Source organism: Ochotona curzoniae, unplaced genomic scaffold, assembly GCF_017591425.1.
Source record: "Ochotona curzoniae isolate NIBS_2020 unplaced genomic scaffold, NIBS_Ocur_1.0 contig_2699, whole genome shotgun sequence".
NCBI classification, from domain to species: Eukaryota; Metazoa; Chordata; class Mammalia; order Lagomorpha; family Ochotonidae; genus Ochotona; species Ochotona curzoniae.
This window is the reverse complement of record NW_024465561.1, coordinates 5,954,771-5,976,761: the sequence shown is the minus strand read 5'-3', so window position 1 is coordinate 5,976,761 and position 21,991 is coordinate 5,954,771. Positions and strand designations below refer to the sequence as shown.

At 55.6% G+C, this 21,991-nt stretch overlaps 1 protein-coding gene across 3 annotated transcripts; it reads left to right on the top strand.

Annotated features, from left to right (window-relative positions):
* Positions 1-655: 655 nt before the first annotated feature.
* GPI (glucose-6-phosphate isomerase) lies at positions 656-18,470 on the top strand. 3 transcript variants are annotated; one of them, XM_040976451.1, is made up of 18 exons: positions 656-835; positions 1,674-1,764; positions 2,116-2,184; positions 3,283-3,402; positions 5,143-5,226; positions 5,333-5,479; positions 6,170-6,241; positions 6,734-6,778; positions 7,773-7,826; positions 14,359-14,419; positions 14,780-14,823; positions 14,970-15,122; positions 15,832-15,961; positions 16,063-16,139; positions 17,513-17,614; positions 17,706-17,781; positions 17,881-17,947; positions 18,040-18,470. In XM_040976451.1, the coding sequence occupies exons 1-18, from the start codon at positions 714-716 to the stop codon at positions 18,170-18,172; spliced, it is 1,647 nt and encodes a 548-aa protein (XP_040832385.1). In that variant the 5' UTR covers positions 656-713; the 3' UTR covers positions 18,173-18,470. The 3 variants fall into 3 exon arrangements, with proteins under 3 accessions (XP_040832385.1, XP_040832384.1, XP_040832386.1); XM_040976450.1 differs by having other exon boundaries at positions 17,486-17,614; XM_040976452.1 differs by lacking the exon at positions 5,143-5,226 and having other exon boundaries at positions 17,486-17,614.
* The last annotated feature ends 3,521 nt before the right edge of the window (positions 18,471-21,991 follow it).

Sequence of the window (21,991 nt, the reverse complement as noted above, 5' to 3'; positions counted from 1 at the left end):
AACCTTTCATCCGCTAACTGACTCCTCAAAGTGGTTGCAACAGCCAGAGCTGATGTTTGAATACTTCCCAGGTACCTTAGCAGAGAACTGGATTAGAAGCTGAGCAGTTGGGCCTTCCAATATGAGATCGAAGCTTAACCTGTTCTGCTGCAACCCTGACAGTTGTCTGTAGGCGCTTTTCTTGGGGCCTGGGCTTCCCTCGCTTTTGCTCAAATGTCATCTCGCCGGCGCATTTTCTCTTGCCCATTCTATTTAAACTTCCAACCCCTGTCCAGCTGGCACTTCTCAGCTTCTCAGGAAGCAACTGCTTGCCAGCCTACTTGAGTCATTTGACACTTTTTGTGCCCAAACCACCTAGAACACTACCTGTTAAAGTGGGAAATATTGCACGAAAGTTTTGTTCCAATTTTAGTATATGTGCTGCTGAAGCGAGCACTGCAGGAAAGTTTTATGGAATGAAGGAACAAATGAATGCGAATGAAAGAATGGGGCTGGTCCTGCCCTCCCCTCCTTCCCACTCCCAGGCCGCTGGCGCAGGAGCCGCCCAGCCTCAGGGAGGGAACCACAGCGGCCGGGGGCGGAGCCAGCGCGGGGCGGGGCCTGCGCCTGCGCCATAAAGCCGCCGTGCGCCGCCTGCTCCGCTCGCCGCGCGCCGCCAGCCCCAGCTTCCGCCGCCGCGTACGTCCCGGTTCGTGCACCCCGCTCGCCGCGCCATGGCTGCGCTCACCCGGAACCCGCAATTCCAGAAGCTGCAGCAATGGCACCGCGAGCACGGCGCCGAGCTCAAGCTGCGTCACCTTTTCGACAGCGACAAGGAGCGGTTCAACCACTTCAGGTGAGCGCCGGGTGGGGTGGTCCCCGTGCGGGGTCAGGGGCCCTGGACAAGCCCGCGAGTTGTCCTTGATGTCTCCTTGGAGTGGGTGGGTTCCTAGGGGCTCGCCCCAGGGCTGGAATGGGGCACACGTAGGCGGGGGGTGGGGAGGAGCGTCAGCCGCCTCCTGCGTGGACAGCTCGGCCGGGTTCCCGCTGCTCCCTGCCCTCCCCCTCCGTTAAAGAAGGAATCTCCTTGCTCAGAGAGGAGGGGCCCTCCTGACGCAGCAGGCTGCCAGGACCTACCCCTGGCCCTGGTTACAGTGGGAGGGCAGGGGACTGTGCCAGAGGTGGGAGCGGGGGACACGCTCGGAGAGTGGGCGGCGTGGGTGTAGGAGGAATGAGAGCGGGCGTGCGCAGGGGTGCTTCCTAGCGGGTCCAGTTCGGCAGCCCCACTGTGGGTGGGGGGTTCCGGAAACACCCCACGGAGCCTATGGCTCATCTCCAAAGGGAAGCCGTGCGCTGCGTGATTGAGTAAGCCTGGGAGGCGAGCTCGGGCGGGCGGTGGTCCCTGGTGGGGTTCAGCAGGGGCAGCTGCAGTCGCCCTCAGTCTCCCCAAGCGGGGTTGCCTTGCCAGGGCTCTGTCTGTTTCTGGGTTCCTCTGTGCTGCTGTCCCTGCAGGTCAGCCTGCGGTGGGAATGGGGCTGGGGGAGGAGTAGCAGCTCCCCCCTCCCCCCACCTGGTGGCTGACGTTCCTCTAGGATGTGATAGTGGGAAGATACGAGTGTTCTGGAAGCTGTTCTGGTCAGGAGGCCAGCTGGGTCAGAGACCTGGGTGTGGTCAGCAGCCCTCTCTCTTTGCAGCTTAAACCTCAACACCAACCATGGCCACATTCTGGTGGATTACTCCAAGAATCTGGTGACGGAGGAGGTTATGCACCTGCTGGTGGACCTGGTATTGTCCTCCCCGCCCCCCGGAGATGGACTCCCTTCCATGCCCATGGGGGTTGTGGGTGACCTGGGAGCTCCCAGACGCTTGGCCATTCAGAGTCACTCTCTCAGAGGACCCCAGAAACAGCCTCTTGGCCTGCGCAGGGCTCTGAGCACCTGCTCCTGGCTTAAGTTCTGAGCAGCATCTGCTGCCCATGCTGGGCCCTGGAGGAGGGAGCCAGGCTGTAGCCGTTTGGGGCTTCACTGCAGACAGTATCAAGCCTTGTGCTTTGAGGGGTTGGCAGGGGGTGGGGCTTGCACTTGAGGTGGTGGTGGCCAACTTGGGTGGGATGTATCTCAGCGTCCTTTCTTTTAGGCCAAATCCAGGGGTGTGGAGGCCGCACGGGAGTCCATGTTCAATGGTGAGAAGATCAACAGCACAGAGGTGAGCTGAGCCGGTGTTCCGCAGACCCTGCCTGAACCCAGCAGACCCAGTCAAACCCCACCTATGCCCAGGGCCTCTTCCTTCCCTTTGGCAGGGTCACCTCCTGCTCTTGGGCAACTTGAGTGGCCTGAGGGCCCCAGTGTGGTGGGGGTGGGGCGGGGCTGCTTGTAGGGTTTGGGGTGTGTCTTCCCCAAGACTGAGGTTGCCTGTTGGGGAGGAGTTCAGGGGCATGGGTGGATATGGTGATATGCAAATATGACCCATTTTAGGGAACATAATCTGAGGTTGGAGGCTGCAAGTTTGATTAATGATAAGAGGTCTCTTGGGTCAGGGGAGGAGGAATGGGGTGGGAAGCCAGGAGCTGTGATAAGAGCTGCTGTCTGGCAGGTTGCTGTCAGGTCATGGCTGGGAGAGGCCAGGATTCAGACTGGCAAAGTCATCAAGGAGGGCTCCCTGGAGGAGTATATCCACTCCTGAAATGTGGGTGGGAGTAAAAGGGTACAAGTGGCACAGTGGCACGAAGCTTAGGCCTCAGGGATCTTTCTCTGGGCTTGAGTCACCAGACTGTCCCCTTTTCTGTCTGCCTGGGTGGGGCCTTCCCTCAGTTGGCCTCAAGGACTCTGCTGCCTGGAGCTGTGGCACTCAGATGTGCAGGCTAGCTTCCTGGCACCTGTCACAGAGGACTAATCTGGGTCTGTTTCCAGCAGTTGCTAGGGAAGATGAGCTCCAGTTGCCCAGCCTTGCCCCACGTCCTGGTGGCCAAGGCTGCTTTCCACGCGTTGCCAGCAGACTCCACACACTCATGAGGAGCCCGGGGCCGGTGGAGGCTCTGTGATCCTAGTCCTCTGGCAGCATCTGCTGACCTCCTGGCCTGGGCTTGGCTGTCCACCTGCTCGCACCCGGAGCACCTGCAGCCCACTTGAAGCATCTCTAGCTGCAGCACTTGCGGGAAAGTGGCACAGCAGAGACCTGAGCTGCCTGCTGGTCCCTTAAGCAGAGTCCCAGTAGATTCTTTGTCCCAGACCAAGGCGGTCCCCATGGCTAGCTGGGCAGGGCCAGGGAAGGACATAATCTCCACTCCCTGACTCCCATCCCCAGGACCGGGCAGTGCTGCACGTTGCCCTGCGGAACCGCTCAAACACACCCATTCTGGTGGACGGCAAGGATGTGATGCCAGAAGTCAACAGGGTTCTGGACAAGATGAAGGCTTTCTGCCAGGTAAGCACCTTGCCATGTGGATGCCTGTCTGCAGGGTGTATGTGTTTGTGTATGCAGGAATCTGAGTATCTTGATGTGTGTATCTTGATCTTCCCTGCCTCCCTAGAAGCAGGAATTAAGCCTTTCCCACAGCCTGAGGCCTGGGTGTGCCCTGGCCCTGCCCTGAGGGGGGACTCAACCCAGACTGGAGTGAATTAGTTAGCTGTGGGCTTAGGTGACAGCTGACCAGTGCTTCAGTGAGGGATGCTGGAGTCCCAGGTAGTGCCACATTTCTGTTTCCGAGAGACTCAGTTTTTCGGGCCTCTTTATGACACATGATGGCCATTGGTGGTCAGGACTTCAGACGAGGGAGAGATTGTCCCAGGCTCTTGGCTTTGCTGTTCTTCAGTCCTTTTCACCTGACATGTGGGCTGTGCCTGCATCCGTGTGGTTTTCTCACCTTGCTTGTTGTCTGTTGTGAGGTGGTCTAAAGGCCCCTTTTCCTTGTGCATCATCTGTACTTCTGACACTTCAGGTATCTTGAAGGTTCGGTGAGTCCCCCACGCAGGTCGCTGGAGAGGATTTCATTCCCTTAGGCAAAAGCCACACCACAGGTCCGGAAGTCCCCTCTACCTTCCCTTCTATGGTCACAGAAAAGAAAGCACCCACCTCACTCTGGGAGCCTTGTGCGTGTGACAGCCCTGCCTCTCAGAGCAGCTGGCGTCTGCGCTTCCGGCTTCACAGTGTGCTTTTGTAACCAGGCCCTGTGTCTGAACTTGGCCAAGGAAGCAACTTGGAATGCTAGCATCGATTATTTCCTGGAAAGGCCAATAATTATTCTCAAGCCCGACAATTGATTTAGCTTATTCCTTCTATATTTTACTATCAACACCAAGAAGCCAGATGTTTAGTTTAAAACAATTATAGAGTAGAAAATAGTTCTTCCATGTACTGGTTCATGCCCCACATGGCCGAAAGAGCTAGGACTGGGCCAAGACAAAGCTAGGAGCTTTTTCTGGGTCTCCCATGTGGGCTCAGGGCTCCAAGCTTTTGGACCTCTTTCCACTATTTTTCCAGACGCATTAGCAGAGGGCTGGATCAGAAGTGGAGCATCCAGGACCCCCAGCTGGCACTGTATGAAATGTTGGTGCCAACCCCCAGGATCCAGATTTCTTCAACATTTATTTTTTTTATTGCAAAGCCAAATTTGCAGAGCGAAGGAGGAAGAGAGAGATAAAGACCTTCCATCCACTGATCCACTCCTCAAATGGGAGTTGATGTGAAGCCAGGAGCCAGGCGCTAGGCACCTCTCTTCTCAGTCTCCCATGCACTTGGGCCATCTTCCAGTGCTTTCCCACACCACTACCCTGGGAGCTGGATGGGAAGTGAAGCAGCTGGGACATGAACTTGAACCTATTTGGAATTCCAGCACTTGTGAGGGGAGGATTAGCCAACCAAGCCCATCATGTTGGGCACCACGATCCCGGTTTTAATAGGAGCATCCTTTAAACCATCACCTGCTGCCTGCTAGGGTACACAGTGGGAAGCTGGACTTGGAAGCTGAGTCAGGACATGAGCCCGTGTGATTGGGCATCTGGAATGGCACATTAACTAGTGTGCCACTTGCCCGCTCTCCTGCCCAGCTGGTGAGTGGTGACCACAGTCTCCTGAGGTCTACCATTGCGGTGGAGGTTGTGAGGATGCTCCCAGACAGCGGCCTCTCTGGGTTTGGGCTGACTACGTCTTTCTGTTCCTTGCCAGCGTGTCCGCAGTGGGGACTGGAAAGGTTACACCGGCAAGACCATCACGGACGTCGTCAACATCGGCATTGGCGGCTCTGACCTGGTGAGGACAGGATTGCTCTATGGGGGCTGGGGAGGGCTGCGAGCCCGGGGTCCCACCCAGGAGTGGCACCTGACCGTTTCCTTGGATGCTGTGTCTGTCCCCACAGGGGCCCCTCATGGTGACAGAAGCCCTGAAGCCCTACTCTGCAGGAGGTCCCCGCGTCTGGTTTGTCTCCAACATCGATGGAACCCACATTGCCAAAACCCTGGCCTCCCTGAACCCCGAGTCCTCCCTGTTTATCATCGCCTCCAAGGTAAGGAGCCCTGGATGTCGTGTGTGTGTGTGTGTGTGAGTGAGAGGGGTCAGTAGGGGTCAATAGTTTTGACTGTTGTCACTTCTGCTCTGTGTACTCACATGATGAACATTAGTGTACATAAATCTTTAGCATTTCATTTCTGAAGGGAGCCTCATGTAGGATGAACCCTGGAAAGGCAGAGTTAGAAAGAAACAGACCTTCCAGCCATTGGTTCACTCCCCAAATGGCATTAACCACTAGGGCTGGACCAGGAGCTCAATCCAGATCTCCTACATGGGTAGCAGGGATCCAAGCAAGGGGGCCATCCTTTGCTGCTTTCCCAGGTTCCTTAACAGGAATTGAATCAAAAGTGGAGTGGCCAGGACCTGAATTGGCATCACAGGCAGTGGCTTATACTGCTGCTCCCGGACTCAGGTCCTGAACCCTCGTCTCTGACTGACCGGCAGGCTTAGGCTGTCCTGTGCCTTCTGCTCCGTTCTCCCCTACATGCTCTTGGTAGTAGAAACAGAGTCACACGTGGGCTGCTGTAGGCAGGCTCTTTCCTGGGCCGCAGGGAGTCGGAGGCTTTGTGCAGGAACTGCCCCGGAGCTGCAGACGCTGCTCCCCCTTGCCCTCCGCTGGCACTGGCAGCTGCAGCCCAGGGCTGTCTCCGACCCAGAGACTTCAGCTTTTTTCTGTTGGCCACAGACCTTTACCACCCAGGAGACCATCACCAACGCAGAGACAGCCAAAGACTGGTTCCTCCTGTCAGCCAAGGATGTGAGTGGACAGTGGGCGGTGGGCAGCATGGGGGTGGGAGGAGCTGACGGGGTCTGCCCCAGGTACCTGACTGGCCAGACCCAAGACCTATTGCTCCATTAGCTCTGGATGCAGTGGTCTCGCTGGTGGCTGCCTGTTCTGGCCCAGATGACTGCTTAGCTATTGCTTTGCCAGCTCTAGGCGAGTCGCCCATGGAGAACTTGCGACATGTGACAGGCCAAGGGCCATCCTTTAGGCCCTGTGGGTTCCACTGCCACATGCATTTGCTAGGGTCTGGCATGCGCCTGGGCCTTGCATATGCCTGTGGGCTGGGTTAGGCAGACCTGCCCCATGGACCCCTCTGCATGCTTGGCCTTGTTATCCATCTTGGGACCAACGACTCAGAACAGCTGCTTCCTCGAGGCCTGGGTTTCTCCATTGAGGGTGAGCGGGACAGCTGGTGGTGTCATCGCCTGTGAGATGAGTACTGAAACTCAGTCCTATGTCTCGTAGCCTGCTGCAGTTGCGAAGCACTTTGTGGCCCTGTCAACCAACACAGTGAGTGTCTGAGGCCTCCCACACTCCTCCCTGTGGGGCGCACCCGCATCAGAGTCAAGACAACTGTGGTTCGTGGCTTTGGGCTCAGGCCCTGGCTGCCTATAAACTGGCAGCTCCATCCCAGCTACCTCCGTGTCCTTCCACTCCATCCTGCAGCCCCATGCAGGGCCTGGCAGGCCTCAGGATTGCCCGCTGGTCACCCCTGACTCTGCCAGGCACAGTTGATACCTGTGGCACTCCTCACACATGACCTTTACCCCTCAGTGAAGGGTTGCTGGCTCCTCCCAGCCCCCACCCCCTCGTGCCTCCAGCATTTACAGAAGCTGGAAATGCCAGGATTCAAACCTGGCCTGTTGTTCTGCAGATGGAGTTGCTCCCTCTGACAGCCCAGAGATGCTCACTGAGCATGGTATTCCAGCTGTGCAAAGCCAGGTGTTCCCTGTCACTATCCATTTCCATCACTTCCTCCCCTCTGCACCTGTCTGTGGGAGCTCTAGAGATTGACCAAGAGCCCCATTGTGGGAACAAGGGATGGCTTGCTGGCCCAAGTGCCCGGCAGAGACCTGAGGGACAGGAGCGTCGTCCTTCTGGCTTCCTGAGGCTGACTTGCCTCCCCATGGCAGGAAGAGGCTGGGGCTGTTCGGGCTGTGTGTATGTGTCCTGGCTGAGGAGGTGTGGTACTGGGCCATATTCAGGTTCCAGCCCATAAGCTGTCACCCACAAGTGTCTTGGGGGATGTTCTGGGATCCTGGGTGGGCCTCTCCTGGGGCGTGCAGCCCCCTCTGTGGGAACCTTTGCAGATGCAAAGCCCCTGGTGAGTAACAGTGAACTGGCCTGGGGTCCTACTGCAGGTGGGTGGATCCTGGGCCCTATCCCTGCCCCCTAGGATGTTTCCTCTGGGATTTAGAATAGGTATGACTCAAAAACAGGCAGGGTTCCCCCAATCTTGTCCTATTAGCAAACATCCTTCTGTCTCTTACCTTTGCCCTTTTAGGCCAAAGTGAAAGAGTTTGGAATTGACCCTCAAAACATGTTCGAGTTCTGGGATGTAAGTACAGCCTCCTCCTGCGCGGGGTGCCTTGGGTGTCCCTTGCCAAGTCCTGAGCCTTGAGCTACAGACGAGGGGTCCGGCAGGTCAGGTCAGCACCTCTGGAGTCTCTGCTGCATGCCCAACATCGGGAATGGCGGAAGGGTGCTCAAAGAGACTCGCAGGACAAGAGCCATCCTGTCCAGGCGTGGGGCCCCACTTCCTCCCGAGGGCACTCAGGTGCTCTGGGTGCCTGCCAGCAGCACCCACTGTAGGGTAACCGGAGCCCTAGGGCCAAGGCCGAAAGTTATTCTTGGTGATGACCTTTATCTGAGCTGAGGCACAATCTGTAAAGGCCAAGGCGTAGAGTGAGGCCGGAGGTGTGGCCAGCTTAGCCAGGAAAGGGGAGAATAGGTTGGGGCCCCTGGGTGGGGCAGGGCCTGGGCAGCGTGCAAGAGAGGCCATGCATGGTCTGGAGGGATGGGCTCGGTGGGGAGTGAAAACTTGTCTGGTGGGCTTGTAGCAGCAGTGGCAATAGAAGGGTTCAAGTGCAGGGCATGGCGTGGGCACCATGAACATAGTAGAGCATGGCTGGGTAATGGGCACAGTGCTTCTCTAACAAGTGGCTGTGACTGGCCACTCAGAGAAAGCATCACCCGCTAGACCTTGACCTGGAAGCTGCGGGCTTGGTGGCACTGTGCATGGGTATAAGCAGCTTTGCTTTGAAAGCTGCGAAGGTCTTTTTCTACCTGGTCTGGGAAAGAAGGGTGCCCTGATTCCTTGAGCCATCTGTGCAGCATGTATAATGAGTTAACTTCTTTCCAGAATGCCACTAGTTAGCTACCATCCTTGGAAGAGTGGAGAAGCGTCCCTGAAATCCTGGCCTGTATTCTCTGACTCTGGGAGAAGGCTGGCGCTGCGGCTAACCCAGGGTGCATGCATCCTCCACCTGCTGCCTGGGCCTCGGAGCCTGAGCGGGTGGTGGGCAGGGATGGGAGGAGGCTCCTGCCAGCCCAGGTGCCCCACAGAGTCTAGCTTCCATGCGGCATGTGGAGACAAAGGGAGGCTGAGGCGTGGGGATAAGGATGGGCCTCCCAGGTAAGGCCGAGGAACAGCCATTGGCAGAAGTCGCGAGGCAGGGTCAGGAGCAGGGCCTCCTGAGCCAGTTCAGGCTGAACCGCATGCCACGGTGGCTGGAGGAGGCACTTGCCACTCATGTGCTCAGGTGTGCACTGATCCACATGTATCTTGATGTGTGGGCACCCCAAGAACAAGTGAGTTCTGGAGCCATATAGGCCTCGCGGGCGAGGTGGAGGCAGCAGGTGAGGCCCCAGGAAGTGGTGCTGCCCTGAGGTGAGAAGGGAAGAGTCCAGTTTGGCAGAAGGGCAGGCGGGCGGGGAGCCTGGCGTGCTGGCCCAGGCAGGATTGCCATGGAATCCTCTGTGCGCGGCAGCAACAGGACACGTGGGAGAGCTGATTTGGGCTGGTAAAGGCCAGGGGAGACCAGGACAGGTGCAGCTGTTCTCTGAGAAGGGGCCAGGTGAGGAGACAAGTATGTTTATGGCGGTGGTTCTAAAAAGCTGTAGCCTCACAGCTACTTTGACCTGGATCTGCGTCCTGGGACAGGTGCATGGCCCGTGGCTTCTGAAGGTCAAAGGTTGGCCAGAGCATTCATGAAGTGTCTGATTGGCTTGTGGCTGTGAACATCCTGCCCGGGCTACCCCTGCTGGTATCTGAGGCCTCCAGCAGCGGTGCAGGGTGAGGTCTGCGGCCTTGGGTTCTGGCTGGGGTGGAAGCAGAGGAAGAGGCAGACAGGCACCTGGTTACAAAAGGTGAGGACGGAGTTGGTAAGGTAAGGAAGCATGGCTGAGGTGTTGCTGGAGAGGCTCGGGACAGGTGAGAGGTGGAGAGGCCCTGCTTTGCAGGGTGAGTGCTCCCAGGCCCATATTGGTGTCATGCGGTTTGACAGCACAGCTGTCACCAGGTCCTCCTGAGGCTAACGCCAGGGATCTGCCAGGTGTGGTCTGCAGAGCTGACAGGTGTGTGCCAGTGAGCTTGTCTTGTGGTAAGGGCACTGCAGCCGCCGATGGACAGGGTCTGCATGTACCTAAGGCCATCGGCAACTCTACTGGTGCACGTCTGAACAAGTGCTGAGCGCAGGCCTGCCCTCCTGGAAGGCATGTGTAAACCTGTGAGGGCACAGCTGTGGAAAGCAGGTCTAGCAGGTGAGTTGGAGGAATGCAGGTGAGATCCAGGTTTGTGCTTTGCCATGTCATAGGCAAAGGCCTGGTTTGTCCAGGAAGCTGAGTGGAGTGTCGTGGGCAGGTAGTACCTGTGAGGCTGAGGGTTCTCCCGGGTAGGTGGGCCTCAAAGTGCATGGTTTGGTTCATCCTAGCATTCTGCAGCGAAGGTGTGGGGGGGTATATAATTGATATGCAGAGTGCATTGGCCAGCTGAGCCCTGAGCAGCAGGGTTGAGCTCACGAGGAAAGAAGCGGATCTCTTAGTCTATGTCTAGGCAGGTGAAGGGAAGAGAGATGGCCGGAGTCCAATCTCGGGTGAGGGTGAGGTGCTGTTTGTGCACAGACCTTTGTGTCTGGCTGAGGAGTGCTCTTGTCAGCTCTCGTCCAAGAGTGTCCTTGTCCCCTGGGAGCTGGATTCCCACAGCTGTGAAGAGATGGCTTCAGCAAGCAGGCCGTGTCCAGAGAGATCCCGGTGGGTGACCTCCCTGCAGGTGGGCAGTCGTGCCCACTCGGGTACAGGCTCAGCAGCCAGTGTCAAGCACAGTTAGACGGAGCTGGCCTACCAGGTGAGGTGCGAGACCCTATGTTCAGGTCAAGATTGCCTGCCTGGTGTGGTCTGAGGAACCAGGGGACACACACACAGGTAGGCTTGAGCTGGCCTGCCAGGTATGGTGTGAAAAGCCAGGGTCAGACCCAGGTCATTGAAACTGGCCTAACAGGTGTGTTTTGAAGAGCCAAGGGACATAATACAGGTAGGTACAGCTGGCTTGCCAGGTGCAGTCTGAAGAACCAGATGTCAGACTGAGGTAGGCGGAGCTAACCTTCCACATTCAGTCTGAGGAAGCAGGGTTTAGCACAGGGAGATAGAACGGGCTCTTTGGGTATGGTTTGAGGACCCAGGGGTCATGCACAGGTAGGTTGAACTATCCTTCCAGCTTCAGACAGCAGCCAAGAGCAAGCCAGAGGCTTGTGGAGCTGGTCTTCCAGGGTTGGCATGAGGCAGGTAGGCACAGCTGCTTGAACAGAGGTAGGTGGAGTTTGCAGTTCTGGGAATGAGGATTCAGGGAAATATTATGTTTCCCTGGGTCTGTAGGGAAGCCTGAGGAACCAAGGTTAAACACAGGTGAGTGAAACAGAGTGTTGGTCTGGATGGGTGGGCAGAATGCTGTGGGTACTGGGAGGCCCAGAGACTCTCAGTTTGCCACAGGTAGGCAGGTGTGACTTGAACAGGGAGCTGCAGGTGTGTGTACCTGAGGTCTCACAGGTGATATCTCAGAGGCATGTCCCTGGCTCAGGTTTGTCATTCTGGGAGCGAGGGTCAGTTGTCCCTCTCAGGTGACTCAGTGGATCCCAGATGAGCAGAGGTGTGCCCACCTGGAAAGGTTTCAGGTGAGTGAGGACCTTGGTGCTGGAGTGACACCGAGGTTGGTACTATTGGGTGTGACCCAAGGAAAGAGAACTGGGTCCCTGGGATGATGTGAGGATTGGAGATGGGCTAAGTGAGCCCACATCTGTCAAAGTTGAAGGGGATGGCTTCGGCACATGCAGATGTTTGAAGCCTGGCTCACTGGCTGCCACATCTGGAACCTGAGGTGTGTATGAGACCCTGGAATGGACCCTGAGAAGGCTGAACTGGGCCTTGTTCATGTGCATGAGCGATGTTGGGCTTGCCTGGCTGTGGCACTGAGTATGGGTCCATATGCGGTGTGACAGGTACATGCAGGTGTCCTGTGTCCCTGGATTTCAGGTGAAATGGGGCTCGGGCATGGTCCTGTCTAGGAGTATATAATTGGTATGGCTGCCTAGGCCTTAGGAGGTGAATCGGACCCAGTGGCAGAGGGAGGTACAGTTTGGCGGGAAAGTCGTCACCCAAGGTGTGTAGGGTGAGGTCTGGGAGCCCTTAGGATTGGGTTGCACAGGTAGAAGGTCCTGAGGCAAGTCAGCTTATCTGCTGTCTGCACCCTGGTGATCGTCAAGCTCAGCGTGTTGCAGAGGCCTGGGGATCTCCAAGTGTGGTCTTGGCCATTACATTCTAGTCAGCACACGGTCTGAGTTACCCACGTGAGGCACAGCTTTATACCCATGTGGTATTCCTACACCACACACAAGGTGTGTGTAGGGGCACCAGGGCAGGGGAGGCGTGGTATGAGGAGCTGCAGGAATGCAGTATGGTCGGAGAGGCCACTGCAGCTAAAGGTGAGGTCTTGAAATGCTAATCTACTGGAAAAGATGAGGCTTGAGATGTGGACCTGCAGACCGAGGGCTCAGAGGTTCCAGCTGGATACTTTGGCTGTTGTGGTACCTTCCCTAAAAGGAGAGTTGAGGACTGGATCTCGGCCAGGGTCGGCAGCCAGGAACCTACCAGTCTGAGGCTTGGCCATCTCAGGTCCTGTGCCTGGAATCTGGTGGGTAAGGCCCCAGAGCCACTTGTCAGGCGTGGTGTGGTCTGTTGGATAAGGTACCACAAATCTTCCTTCTACTGATTTATTCCTTGGATGACTGCAATCGCTAGAGCTGGGCCAGGCTAAAGCAGGGAGAAAGAAGCCTCATCTGGGTCTCAAGTGGTGCGGTCCAACCACTTGGCCCATCTTCCACTGCTTTTCCCAGGCTGTTAACAAAAAGGCTGGGCAGGAAGGTGGAGCAGCTTTGACTTGAACCAGCTGTGTCACCTGCCAGCCCTTATGGCTGGTCATTCTTCAGATCTAGCCCCAGGAACCTGAGATTCCTCTTTTATCTGGTCTGGACCCTTATTCCCTTTCTCTTGAGCATGCACTTCTCAGCTGTCTGCCATGATTGTTTCATTGATATCTTTCTCCCACTGTATTGTGTTTGGGATGTGTGCCAGAACTTCAGAAGTAGTTGCCTGGAGGATACGTGTGGAGATAGGCAGATTCTGATAGTACCAAGTAGATCTGCCACGTGACATGAGAAGCTGTGGCATGAATTGGTAGGTTCTGTAAGTTGAAGCTAAGAACAGGCAAGCCCAGGTATGATCCACTAGGGCCATCAGAGGCCCAGGAGGCAGGGTGAGGCACAGGTCGGAGGTGCTGGGTCTGTCCCTGTAACCTGAGGAGCTGGAAGTGGGTACAGGTGCCAGGTCTTCAGTGGTAGAGGTAACACTGCAAAACACAGGTAGGAGCTAGGGTCTGTGGAGGCTGGCTGGCTGTGGCACAGGTGGGAGCTGGGGTCTGTGGAGGCTGGCTGTGGCACAGGTAGGAGCTGGGGTCTGTGAAGGCTGGCTGTGGCACAGTAGGAGCTGGGGTCTGTGAAGGCTGGCTGTGGCACAGTAGGAGCTGGGGTCTGTCTGTGGAGGCTGTTCTGGCACAGGTAGCAGGCTTTGAGTCTATCCTTGTCCTAGGAAGACTGCCAGGCACAGGTGCCAGGCTCTGTGTCTGTCTGAGGAGGCTAGTAAACGCACAGCTACAGACCCTTGGTCTGTTGCGTGTCAGGCGGGCCAAGCATCGTTATGGGGCTCTAAGTCTGTCCTTGACCAAAGAGCCTGGGTATAGGTATTCAGCTGGGAGTATCTGAAGAGAGGTACTTGGCAAGGAATGAGATTTTGGGTCTGTTGGTATCTGAGGAGGGAGTTTGGCATAGGTATGAGGAGACCCTGGGCCTGTGGGTAAGGAGGGAGCCTGGCACAGGTATGAGAACTCTGGGCCTGCAGGTGTCTGAGGAAGCCTGGCACAGGTATGAGACCCTGGGCCTGTGGGTGTCTGAGGAGGGAGCCTGGCACAGGTATGAGAACTCTGGGCCTGTGAGTGTCTGAGGGAGCCTGGCACAGGTATGCGACCCTGGGCCTGTGGGTGTCTGAGGGAGCCTGGCACAGGTATGCGACCCTGGGCCTGTGGGTGTCTGAGGAGGGAGCCTGGCACAGGTATGCGACCCTGGGCCTGTGGGTGTCTGAGGAGCCTGGCACAGGTATGCGACCCTGGGCCTGTGGGTGTCTGAGGAGGGAGCCTGGCACGGGTATGAGACTGGGCCTGCAGGTGTCTGAGGAGGGAGCCTGGCACAGGTATGAGACCCTGGGCCTGTGGGTGTCTAAGGAGGGAGCCTGGCACAGGTATGAGACTCTGGGCCTGCTGATGTTTGAGAAGCGGGGCAGATGTGGTGAGGTCAGAGGTTGCACCTTGTTGCTTTTGCCATCCCCACGTGCTGTGTACCTTGTTGGTCAGCCTGGAGACCGCCAGTGCCTGGCATCCTGGAGGCTCTGCAGCCAGCTTCTGTGGTAGAGCAGCACTGAATGGGGCTGAGGAGGGCGGGGGGCAGCTGTGCCCACCCTCACTCAGCACCTCTTTCTGTCTCTCCTAGTGGGTGGGAGGACGTTACTCACTGTGGTCTGCCATCGGCCTCTCCATCGCCCTGCATGTGGGTGAGTGCATGTGTATGTCTGAACCTTATTGCTCCCGTAGTGAAGGCCATGCAGTCTGGTGGCCAGGGCTGGGGTCCCTGAACACCTTGTGGGGGCCCTGGCTGCCATCCTGTCTCCAATTGGAACAGCTGTTTCCAGTCCCAGATGAAAGCTGAGCTTTGGCTGTCGGCCTTTCAGCTCAGGCCAGGTTAGGCTGAACCCTGTGCTGTAGGCCGGCTGACAGCAAGTGTTCCGTGCAGGCCCAGTTCCTCCCCATCCCCTGTCATCCCTGGCTCCCCCACCATCCTTTCCCCTGGGGTTCCAGAAGTCACCATGCCCCCACTGCCAGGAGGTCATGGGCCATTTCTGTTTCTGTCGCAGGTTTTGACAACTTCGAGCAGCTGCTTTCTGGGGCTCACTGGATGGTGAGTGCCGAGGCCGGCGTTCTTGCCAAGGGCTTGCCGGCCCATGTCCCGGGCCACTCCTACTCTCCCAGCCCTCTCAGTCCCACATCCTCACCTGGCCTCCTGGCTGCTCAACTTCCGCCCCGGCTCTCCTCCTGCTTTTTAAGGACCAGCACTTCCGCACGACACCTCTAGAGAAGAATGCCCCTGTCCTGCTGGCCCTGCTTGGGATCTGGTACATCAACTGCTTCGGGTGTGAGACCCAGGCCGTGCTGCCCTATGATCAGTACATGCACCGCTTTGCTGCCTACTTCCAGCAGGTACTGGTGGGCAGGGCCTGGAATGATCTGGGAGCCCAGGAACTGCCTGCCGCAGTCCCACTTCCTCCGTTTCTGGTGCCCTTGTCTAATTAGGATCTGTCCAAGCCGAGTATCTGTACTGGCTGTCACGGTGTCCTGGCCATTCTGTCCTGGCTGTGTCAGGTGTTATGTCTCAGCCAGGGTCACTTCATCTTCAGATGTCATGGCTGCCCCAGCAGGGACTTGCCAGGGTCGTAGACCAAGCCAGAACGTGCACAGTCTCTGGGCTGCAGAGCCCCTAAAGACCACACCGCCAGCAGCTACATTCTCATGCCTGCGTCAGGTCAGGCCACACATGCTACATGGCTTGTGGCCCTTGAGTGCCCTGAGGCAGATCTCATCACCCCTACTGGAGGGGACTCCTGTTACTGCGGCAACTTCCACAACCAGAGTCCAGACAGAGCTCCCAGTGGCTGTTACCCTCAGGACCCCGGCCAGCCTCTTCCTGCAGAAACCTGTTGAACATCTCCATGATCGCCATTGCTCTTCAAGGGGTTCCTTCCTCCCCGATTCCTGGTCATGGGACTTAAGCGAGCGCTCTAGAGAGCCTGTGTTTCCACGAGGCATGAGGGGTTGTGCCATGCACACAGGCAAGGTGGGCGTGTCTGGGACAGCGCAGGTTGAATGTGGACACACAGGTCAAAGGCTGTGTTTCCTGTCCCTGGTGCAGGGTGACATGGAGTCCAATGGAAAGTATATCACCAAGTCCGGTGCCCGTGTGGACCATCAGACAGGCCCTATTCTGTGGGGGGAGCCGGGGACCAACGGCCAGCATGCTTTCTACCAGCTCATCCACCAAGGTAGGAGGGCACGCCAGACCACTTGGGGCTGCGTGATCTGTAGGCCATGTGGCTAGTGCCCATAGGCTGGGCTGTCGTGGTGACCCCTGTGTCCCTCACAGGCACCAAGATGATACCATGTGACTTCCTCATCCCAGTCCAGACCCAGCACCCCATCCGGAAGGGTCTGCACCACAAGGTAGGTGCCCCCCGCCCCTCTTCATGCTGGCTTGGGCTCCTGTGTTGCTGTTGGGATATGAGGTCGGTGTTGTGTTGCACCGCACATCAAGGAGCTTCAAACAGGTATTGCGCATCAGATAAGTCCAACAGTTAAGATGGAGCAGGACTGTGCAAGGGGGACCCCTCCTCATTCTGATTGTGGGGTGTGTTTCCTCGTCTGCCACGCGGGGGCTATCAGGAGCCACTTGCATTCCCTGGGCTATTGTCCCTTCGTTGTATAGCATGCACTTGGCAGCACTAGTGATGGAGGAGCCTTCTGCTGTGTCCTTTCTTGCGTAGCTGATGGCAGTAGACCATGGCATTAGGTTGGGTGCACTGAGCAAATCAGGATAAGCTGCTCCCCCCCCACTTTTTTTTAAGTGTTTACTTATTTTCATAAACTTGAAAGACGGTGTGAGGGAGCTATAACAGCTTGGCCTGGCTAGGCTGCAGCTAGGAGCCTGGAACGCTGTTTAGGCCTCCCATGTGGGTGGTTGAGTACTCAAGTGTCAGCTGCCTTTTCAGGCATGTTTGCAGGGAGCTGGACTGCAAGCAAAGTAGCAGGGACTCAAACCAGACACTGCAGCATGAGTTGGGGGGGGGGGGGAGGGTATCTAAGAGTTAGCTATTGGGGTATCCAAGATGCAGCTATGCCCTAATGCCATCCAGCCCCTGGGGTAGACTTCTGATTCTTTTTCTTTGCAGTTCCCTGAGCCACCACTGATGACGTGGGAAAAGCTGTGTCTTTCTCATGGTTTCTTTATTATTTTAATATTTAAAGTTTATTTATTTGAAAGAGCAATACAAAGTGGGAGAGTGAGCAGCTTCCATCTGGTTCACTCCCCAGATGTGCGTAATAGCAAGGGCTGGGCAGGCTGAAGTCGGGAGCCAGGCAGGCACTCCATCTAAGCCTGCCACATCGGGCACTTGGGCTTCATTTGCCACTATAGTAGCTGAAGCGGAAGTGGCACTCAGTCTTCAGGCACCCTGACATAGGATGTGCATCAAAAGGCAGGAGCTTAATCCGCTGTACTGTGATGTCCACCCCTTGTTTAGGATCTGAAAAGGCAGATGTTAGAATATCTTGGCCAGGACCCCTGGCAAGAGGTTTTATCCTCCTTTGGGTAGCTGGTACCGTTCCCTGGCTTTGGGTTTGCTCAAACTTGCCTGCCTTCTTCCCTGACTCTGAATGAGCTGTGCAGCGAGTGACTCAGGCTGAGGTGACCCAGCTGAGAAGTGCCAGGCAGCAGTGTTAGCCCATTGTCTGCAGCTTAGGCAGTACTTTTAAGCATAACAGGATCTTGAGTTCTTGCTTGCTCTCGACAGATCTTGCTGGCCAACTTCTTAGCCCAGACCGAGGCCTTGATGAAAGGGAAGTCAACAGAGGAGGCCCGGAAGGAACTGCAGGCTGCCGGCAAGAGTCCAGAGGACCTCGCGAAGCTGCTGCCCCACAAGGTCAGTTCTGAAGATAGCCAGGCCAGGGGTGCCTGAGGCTCCCGATCATTCCGCCTGGGGACATTCCTTGGTGTTATTTTATTTTCTGCAGGTCTTCGAAGGAAACCGCCCAACTAACTCCATAGTGTTCACTAAGCTCACACCGTTCATTCTTGGAGCCCTGATTGGTGCGTTGGGTTGGGGAAGGGCCCAGCCTGGGTAGGGCTGTGTGGGTTGTGGCAGGGAACTGGGGATGCCCTAACATGGCCTGTCTGCCGCCTCTGCAGCCATGTACGAGCACAAGATCTTCGTTCAGGGTGTCATCTGGGACATTAACAGTTTCGACCAGTGGGGGTGAGTTGGCCGACTCAGCTGAGGGCAGGGATTACCTTCAGGTTGGCCTGTGCTGGGAGCATCCTTACCACTCTCTCCCTCCCCTTCGGCAGGGTGGAGCTGGGAAAGCAGCTGGCTAAGAAAATCGAGCCTGAGCTGGACGGCAGCAACCCTGTGACCTCCCACGACTCCTCCACCAACGGGCTCATCAGCTTCATCAAGCAGCAGCGTGAGGCCAAAATCTAATAAACTCATGCCCGGTTGCGGTCCCCCTGCCTCGTGACTGGTCCTTGTCCCATCTCACTGGAGTCTGCACTGCATGGTCCTGGCCCTCCCCTGCCCTGAGCACCGTAGAGAGGCTGTGGGTGAATTCAGACCACAACCCCTGGATTTGGTGTGGGTGGGAGCACAATCAAATCAAAGCCAGTCTGGAATCATCACTGCCACTCCTCCGATGTCCACTGTTTGACAGTTGGCTCAAGTGTCTTGGTGCAGCTGACTGGTCTCTGCTCACATCTCAGAAAAATAAAGATGTCACAAAGGAGATTGTGGGCTTGGCCTTGTGTTGTGTCCTGAGATGGTATATTGTACCAATGTCGGGGGAAGGGTGGGCCTGGGATCAACACCTGATGAACAGGTGTAGAGTAGGGAAGGAAGCTCGGCCCTTCATTAAATCCCAGCTCCACTACCTTCCACATCTTACCTAAAAACATGTGAGAAAGGCAGACACAAATCTTCCGTCCACTGACTCACTCCACCAAGTGCCAGGGGAAAACAGCGTTTGATGTGGGCTACAGGGGCTTGGGGGACCCACATAGTTGAGGCGGGCACAGGAGTAGAGAGCTGAATCCAGAATGGAGCTGGAAGCTACCCCCTCATTCATTCCACCGGCCCTTTTGTCTTCTACCAGAGATGACATTTTCTGCCAATTAGGACCAACGTTGTATTGAAGTCAGTAGGCAGAACTGATGGCCAGGCCAATCCCTTTTCATGGGACTGTCAACAGAGCTTCTTTTTGCCCAGTCCTCTCCTGGGTCACCTACTTTTGGCTGGTACCTGGGGTTGGTCACATGTGTTATATAAGAAGGGACAGCTGGGGTGAGCATTTCCTGCTCCTGTAGGGGGAAAGCAAACCCCACACCATACTCAAAGCTCAAGAGCTTTGTCAGTCTCCCGCATGTGTGGCAGAGGGCCAAGCACTTGGATCATCCTCTGCTGCTATTCCATGCCAACTGTAGCAAGCTGGGTCACAGCTTTGACTAAGATGTGAAAACCCAAACCTGGGCCCGGCGCGGTGGCATAAGAGGTTAAGGTCCTCACCTTGCACACCCGGGATCCCATATGGGCGCTGGTTCTATCCCGGCAGCCCCGCTTCCCTTCCAGCTCCCTGCCTGTGGCCTGGGAAAGCAGTAGAGGATGGGCCAAAGCGTTGGGACCCTGCACCCGCGTGGGAGACCTGGAAGAGGCTCCTGGCTTTGAATCTGCATAGCATCGGCCGTTGCGCTCACTTGGGGAGTGAATCATTGGACGGAAGATCTTCCTCTCCGTCTCTCCTCTCTGTATATCCGCCTTTCCAATAAAAAAAAAATAATAATAAATAAATCTTAAAAAAAGAAAAGAAAACCCAAACCCAACCAAGAAAGATGATCCCAAGGGCCCTACTGTGAAGTCAATGGTAAATCTGATGTTAAAATTTCACACGTGTAATTCCAGAAATATTTGTGCAATCTCTCCTTCAACAGCAGTAATTAACATTTTAAAAATTAACCTGAAACAGTAGGCCTTTATGATCCTTCCTTGATAAAGAAGGCTTGTCACGTGACAGTTAAGCCACTGCCTGCAATGCCTATATCCAATATCAGATCTGGGTTTGGAAAACCACATTAAGTCTCAGCTGCTTTTTATTTAAGATTTTATTTTTTATTGGAAAGTCAGATCTACAGAGGAGAGACAGAGGAAGATCTTCCATCCGCTTATTCACTCCCCAAGTAGTCCAACGGCTGGAGCTGAGCTGATCTGAAGCCAGGAGCTTCTGGGTCTCCCACATGGGTGCAGGGTCCCATGGCTTTGTGCCATCCTCAGCTGCTTTCCCAGGCTAGACACAGAGAGCTGGATGGGAAGCGAGGCTGCTGGGATACAAACTGGTGCCCATATGAGATCGTGGTGCGTGCAAGGTGAGGACTTTAGGCTACTGTTCTGGGCCCCAGTCCCAGCTGCTCTACATCCCAACCAGCTCCCTGCTAGCGCACCTGTCTTCAGCCCGACCAGCCCTGGCCACTGCAGCTATTTGGGCAATGAATCAGTGGGAAGATCTTTCTCTGTCTCTCTCTGTAAATCTGCTTTTTCAATAAAAATAAATCTTTTTTAAAAAGGGGGTATAAAAGAGACAATATTAGGAAGTAATCAGCTGACGGATGTTAGGGAGATGCCAGAATACCTTGGAAGCATGTCTCGCTTCGTTGTTAGCAATGAAAATTTTGAAGTGTACTTCTTAGAATAATTTCAAAAAATGTGTTTTTTGGGAACATTAGTTAATATGGCCATACATGTTACATCATGCAATGTTTTTTGCTAAACTTGAAGGTCAAATTTCACAGAACCCTATATATATATAAGCTGGAGTTACAGAGGGAGAGGCAGAGATCCTCTATCCCCTGGTTCACTGCCCCACTGCGGCTTCTGGGTCTCCTATGAGAGTAACAGGAGCCCATGCTCTTGGGCTGCTTTCTGCTGCTTTCCCAGACATTAGCAGAAGTTGGATCGGAAGTGGAACAGCCAGGACTCGAACCATCATCGTGAGGGCTTGTCCCAGCACACCAAAGTGCTGTCCCCCACAGAACTCTTTGAAGCTGCTGGGCGGCAGGCATGACGAGTAACATAGTGCCATGTCCACATTTCCTGCTGGGGCTACGGTCGGAACTCGGAGCTGCTGCTTCCTTCTTTGGGGTGCATGGAGGTCTTTGGAAACTTGGATTACATTTGCGTATCAGTCCTGAGATAGCCCTATTGCAAGGAGTGTGTGTCTTAGTCATTGATACATTAATTACACTGTAGTAAAACATAGTTTCTGGGCCTGGTGCAATGACTCATTTGGCTAATCATCACCCTGAGAGTGCTGGGTCAGTTTGTGTCCCAGCTGCTCCACTTCCCCTCCAGCTTACTGCTTGTGACCTGGGAAAGCAGTAGAGGATTGCTCAAAACTCTTTGTGGGCCCGGCCTAGTAGCATAGCGGTTAAGGTCCTTGCCTTGAGTGTGCCAGGATCGCATATGGGCGCCGGTTCTAATGCCATCCAGCTCCCTGCCTGTGGCCTGGGAAAGCGGACAAGGATGGCCCAGGGCTTTGGGACCCTGCAGCCGCGTGGGACACCCAGAAGGAGCTTCTGGCTCTTGGCTTTGGATTGGTTCAGCTTCAGCCATTGCAATCGCTTGGGGAGTGAACCATGAACGGATGATCTTCCTGTCTGTCTCTGCTCTCTGTATATTTGCCTTTCCAATAAAAATAAATACAGTTTCGAGTTTTAGCTGATGCCAAAAACACGGCAGTTGAGAAACAGTATTTCTCATTCTAGAAAGATTCTGGCACCCTCCCAAACTCCAGCCCCGAGGTCAGCACTGGATCTTTTGATCTCTTTCCCTGAAGTTTTGTCGCTTCCGGAATGCAGTTGTTAACTCCTGAAAAATTCATCCCTCCTGCGCCACAGGCATTTGAAAGCGACGTTCTGGAGGTAATTTCAACATGAGTTGAATATAAGCATCAACCTCCACGCGCCGGCAAACAACCGCGCCCCCCTTTTACATAGCTGGAAGTCCAAAGTGTCCTTCAACCTGTCAGCATGTGAGGTTCGTGAGCTGGCACTAGCCCACGTCCTCTACACGTTGGTTTTCCACGTCAAGCTTTCTGGCTAGGTAAGTTCAGAGCTGATGCTGTGCGTATTTTCTCAGGCTCGGCCCTGGGATCCCGCGGCGTCAGCGCTTTCACGGCCACGCGGCGGGGTAGTGCGCGTGCGCCTCCCGGGCCCCTCGCGGCCTCCGTAGTCCTCCTTCCTCACGTGCGTGCCGGTTGTC

Excerpts from the sequence above, each read along its gene's own strand:
- GPI (XM_040976450.1), top strand. The coding sequence starts at position 714 with ATGGCTGCGCTCACCCGGAACCCGCAATTCCAGAAGCTGCAGCAATGG. Across the intron at positions 7,827-14,358 it reads ACATGTTCGAGTTCTGGGAT|TGGGTGGGAGGACGTTACTC; the intron begins GTAAGTACAGCC and ends TGTCTCTCCTAG. Across the intron at positions 17,948-18,039 it reads AACAGTTTCGACCAGTGGGG|GGTGGAGCTGGGAAAGCAGC; the intron begins GTGAGTTGGCCG and ends CCCCTTCGGCAG.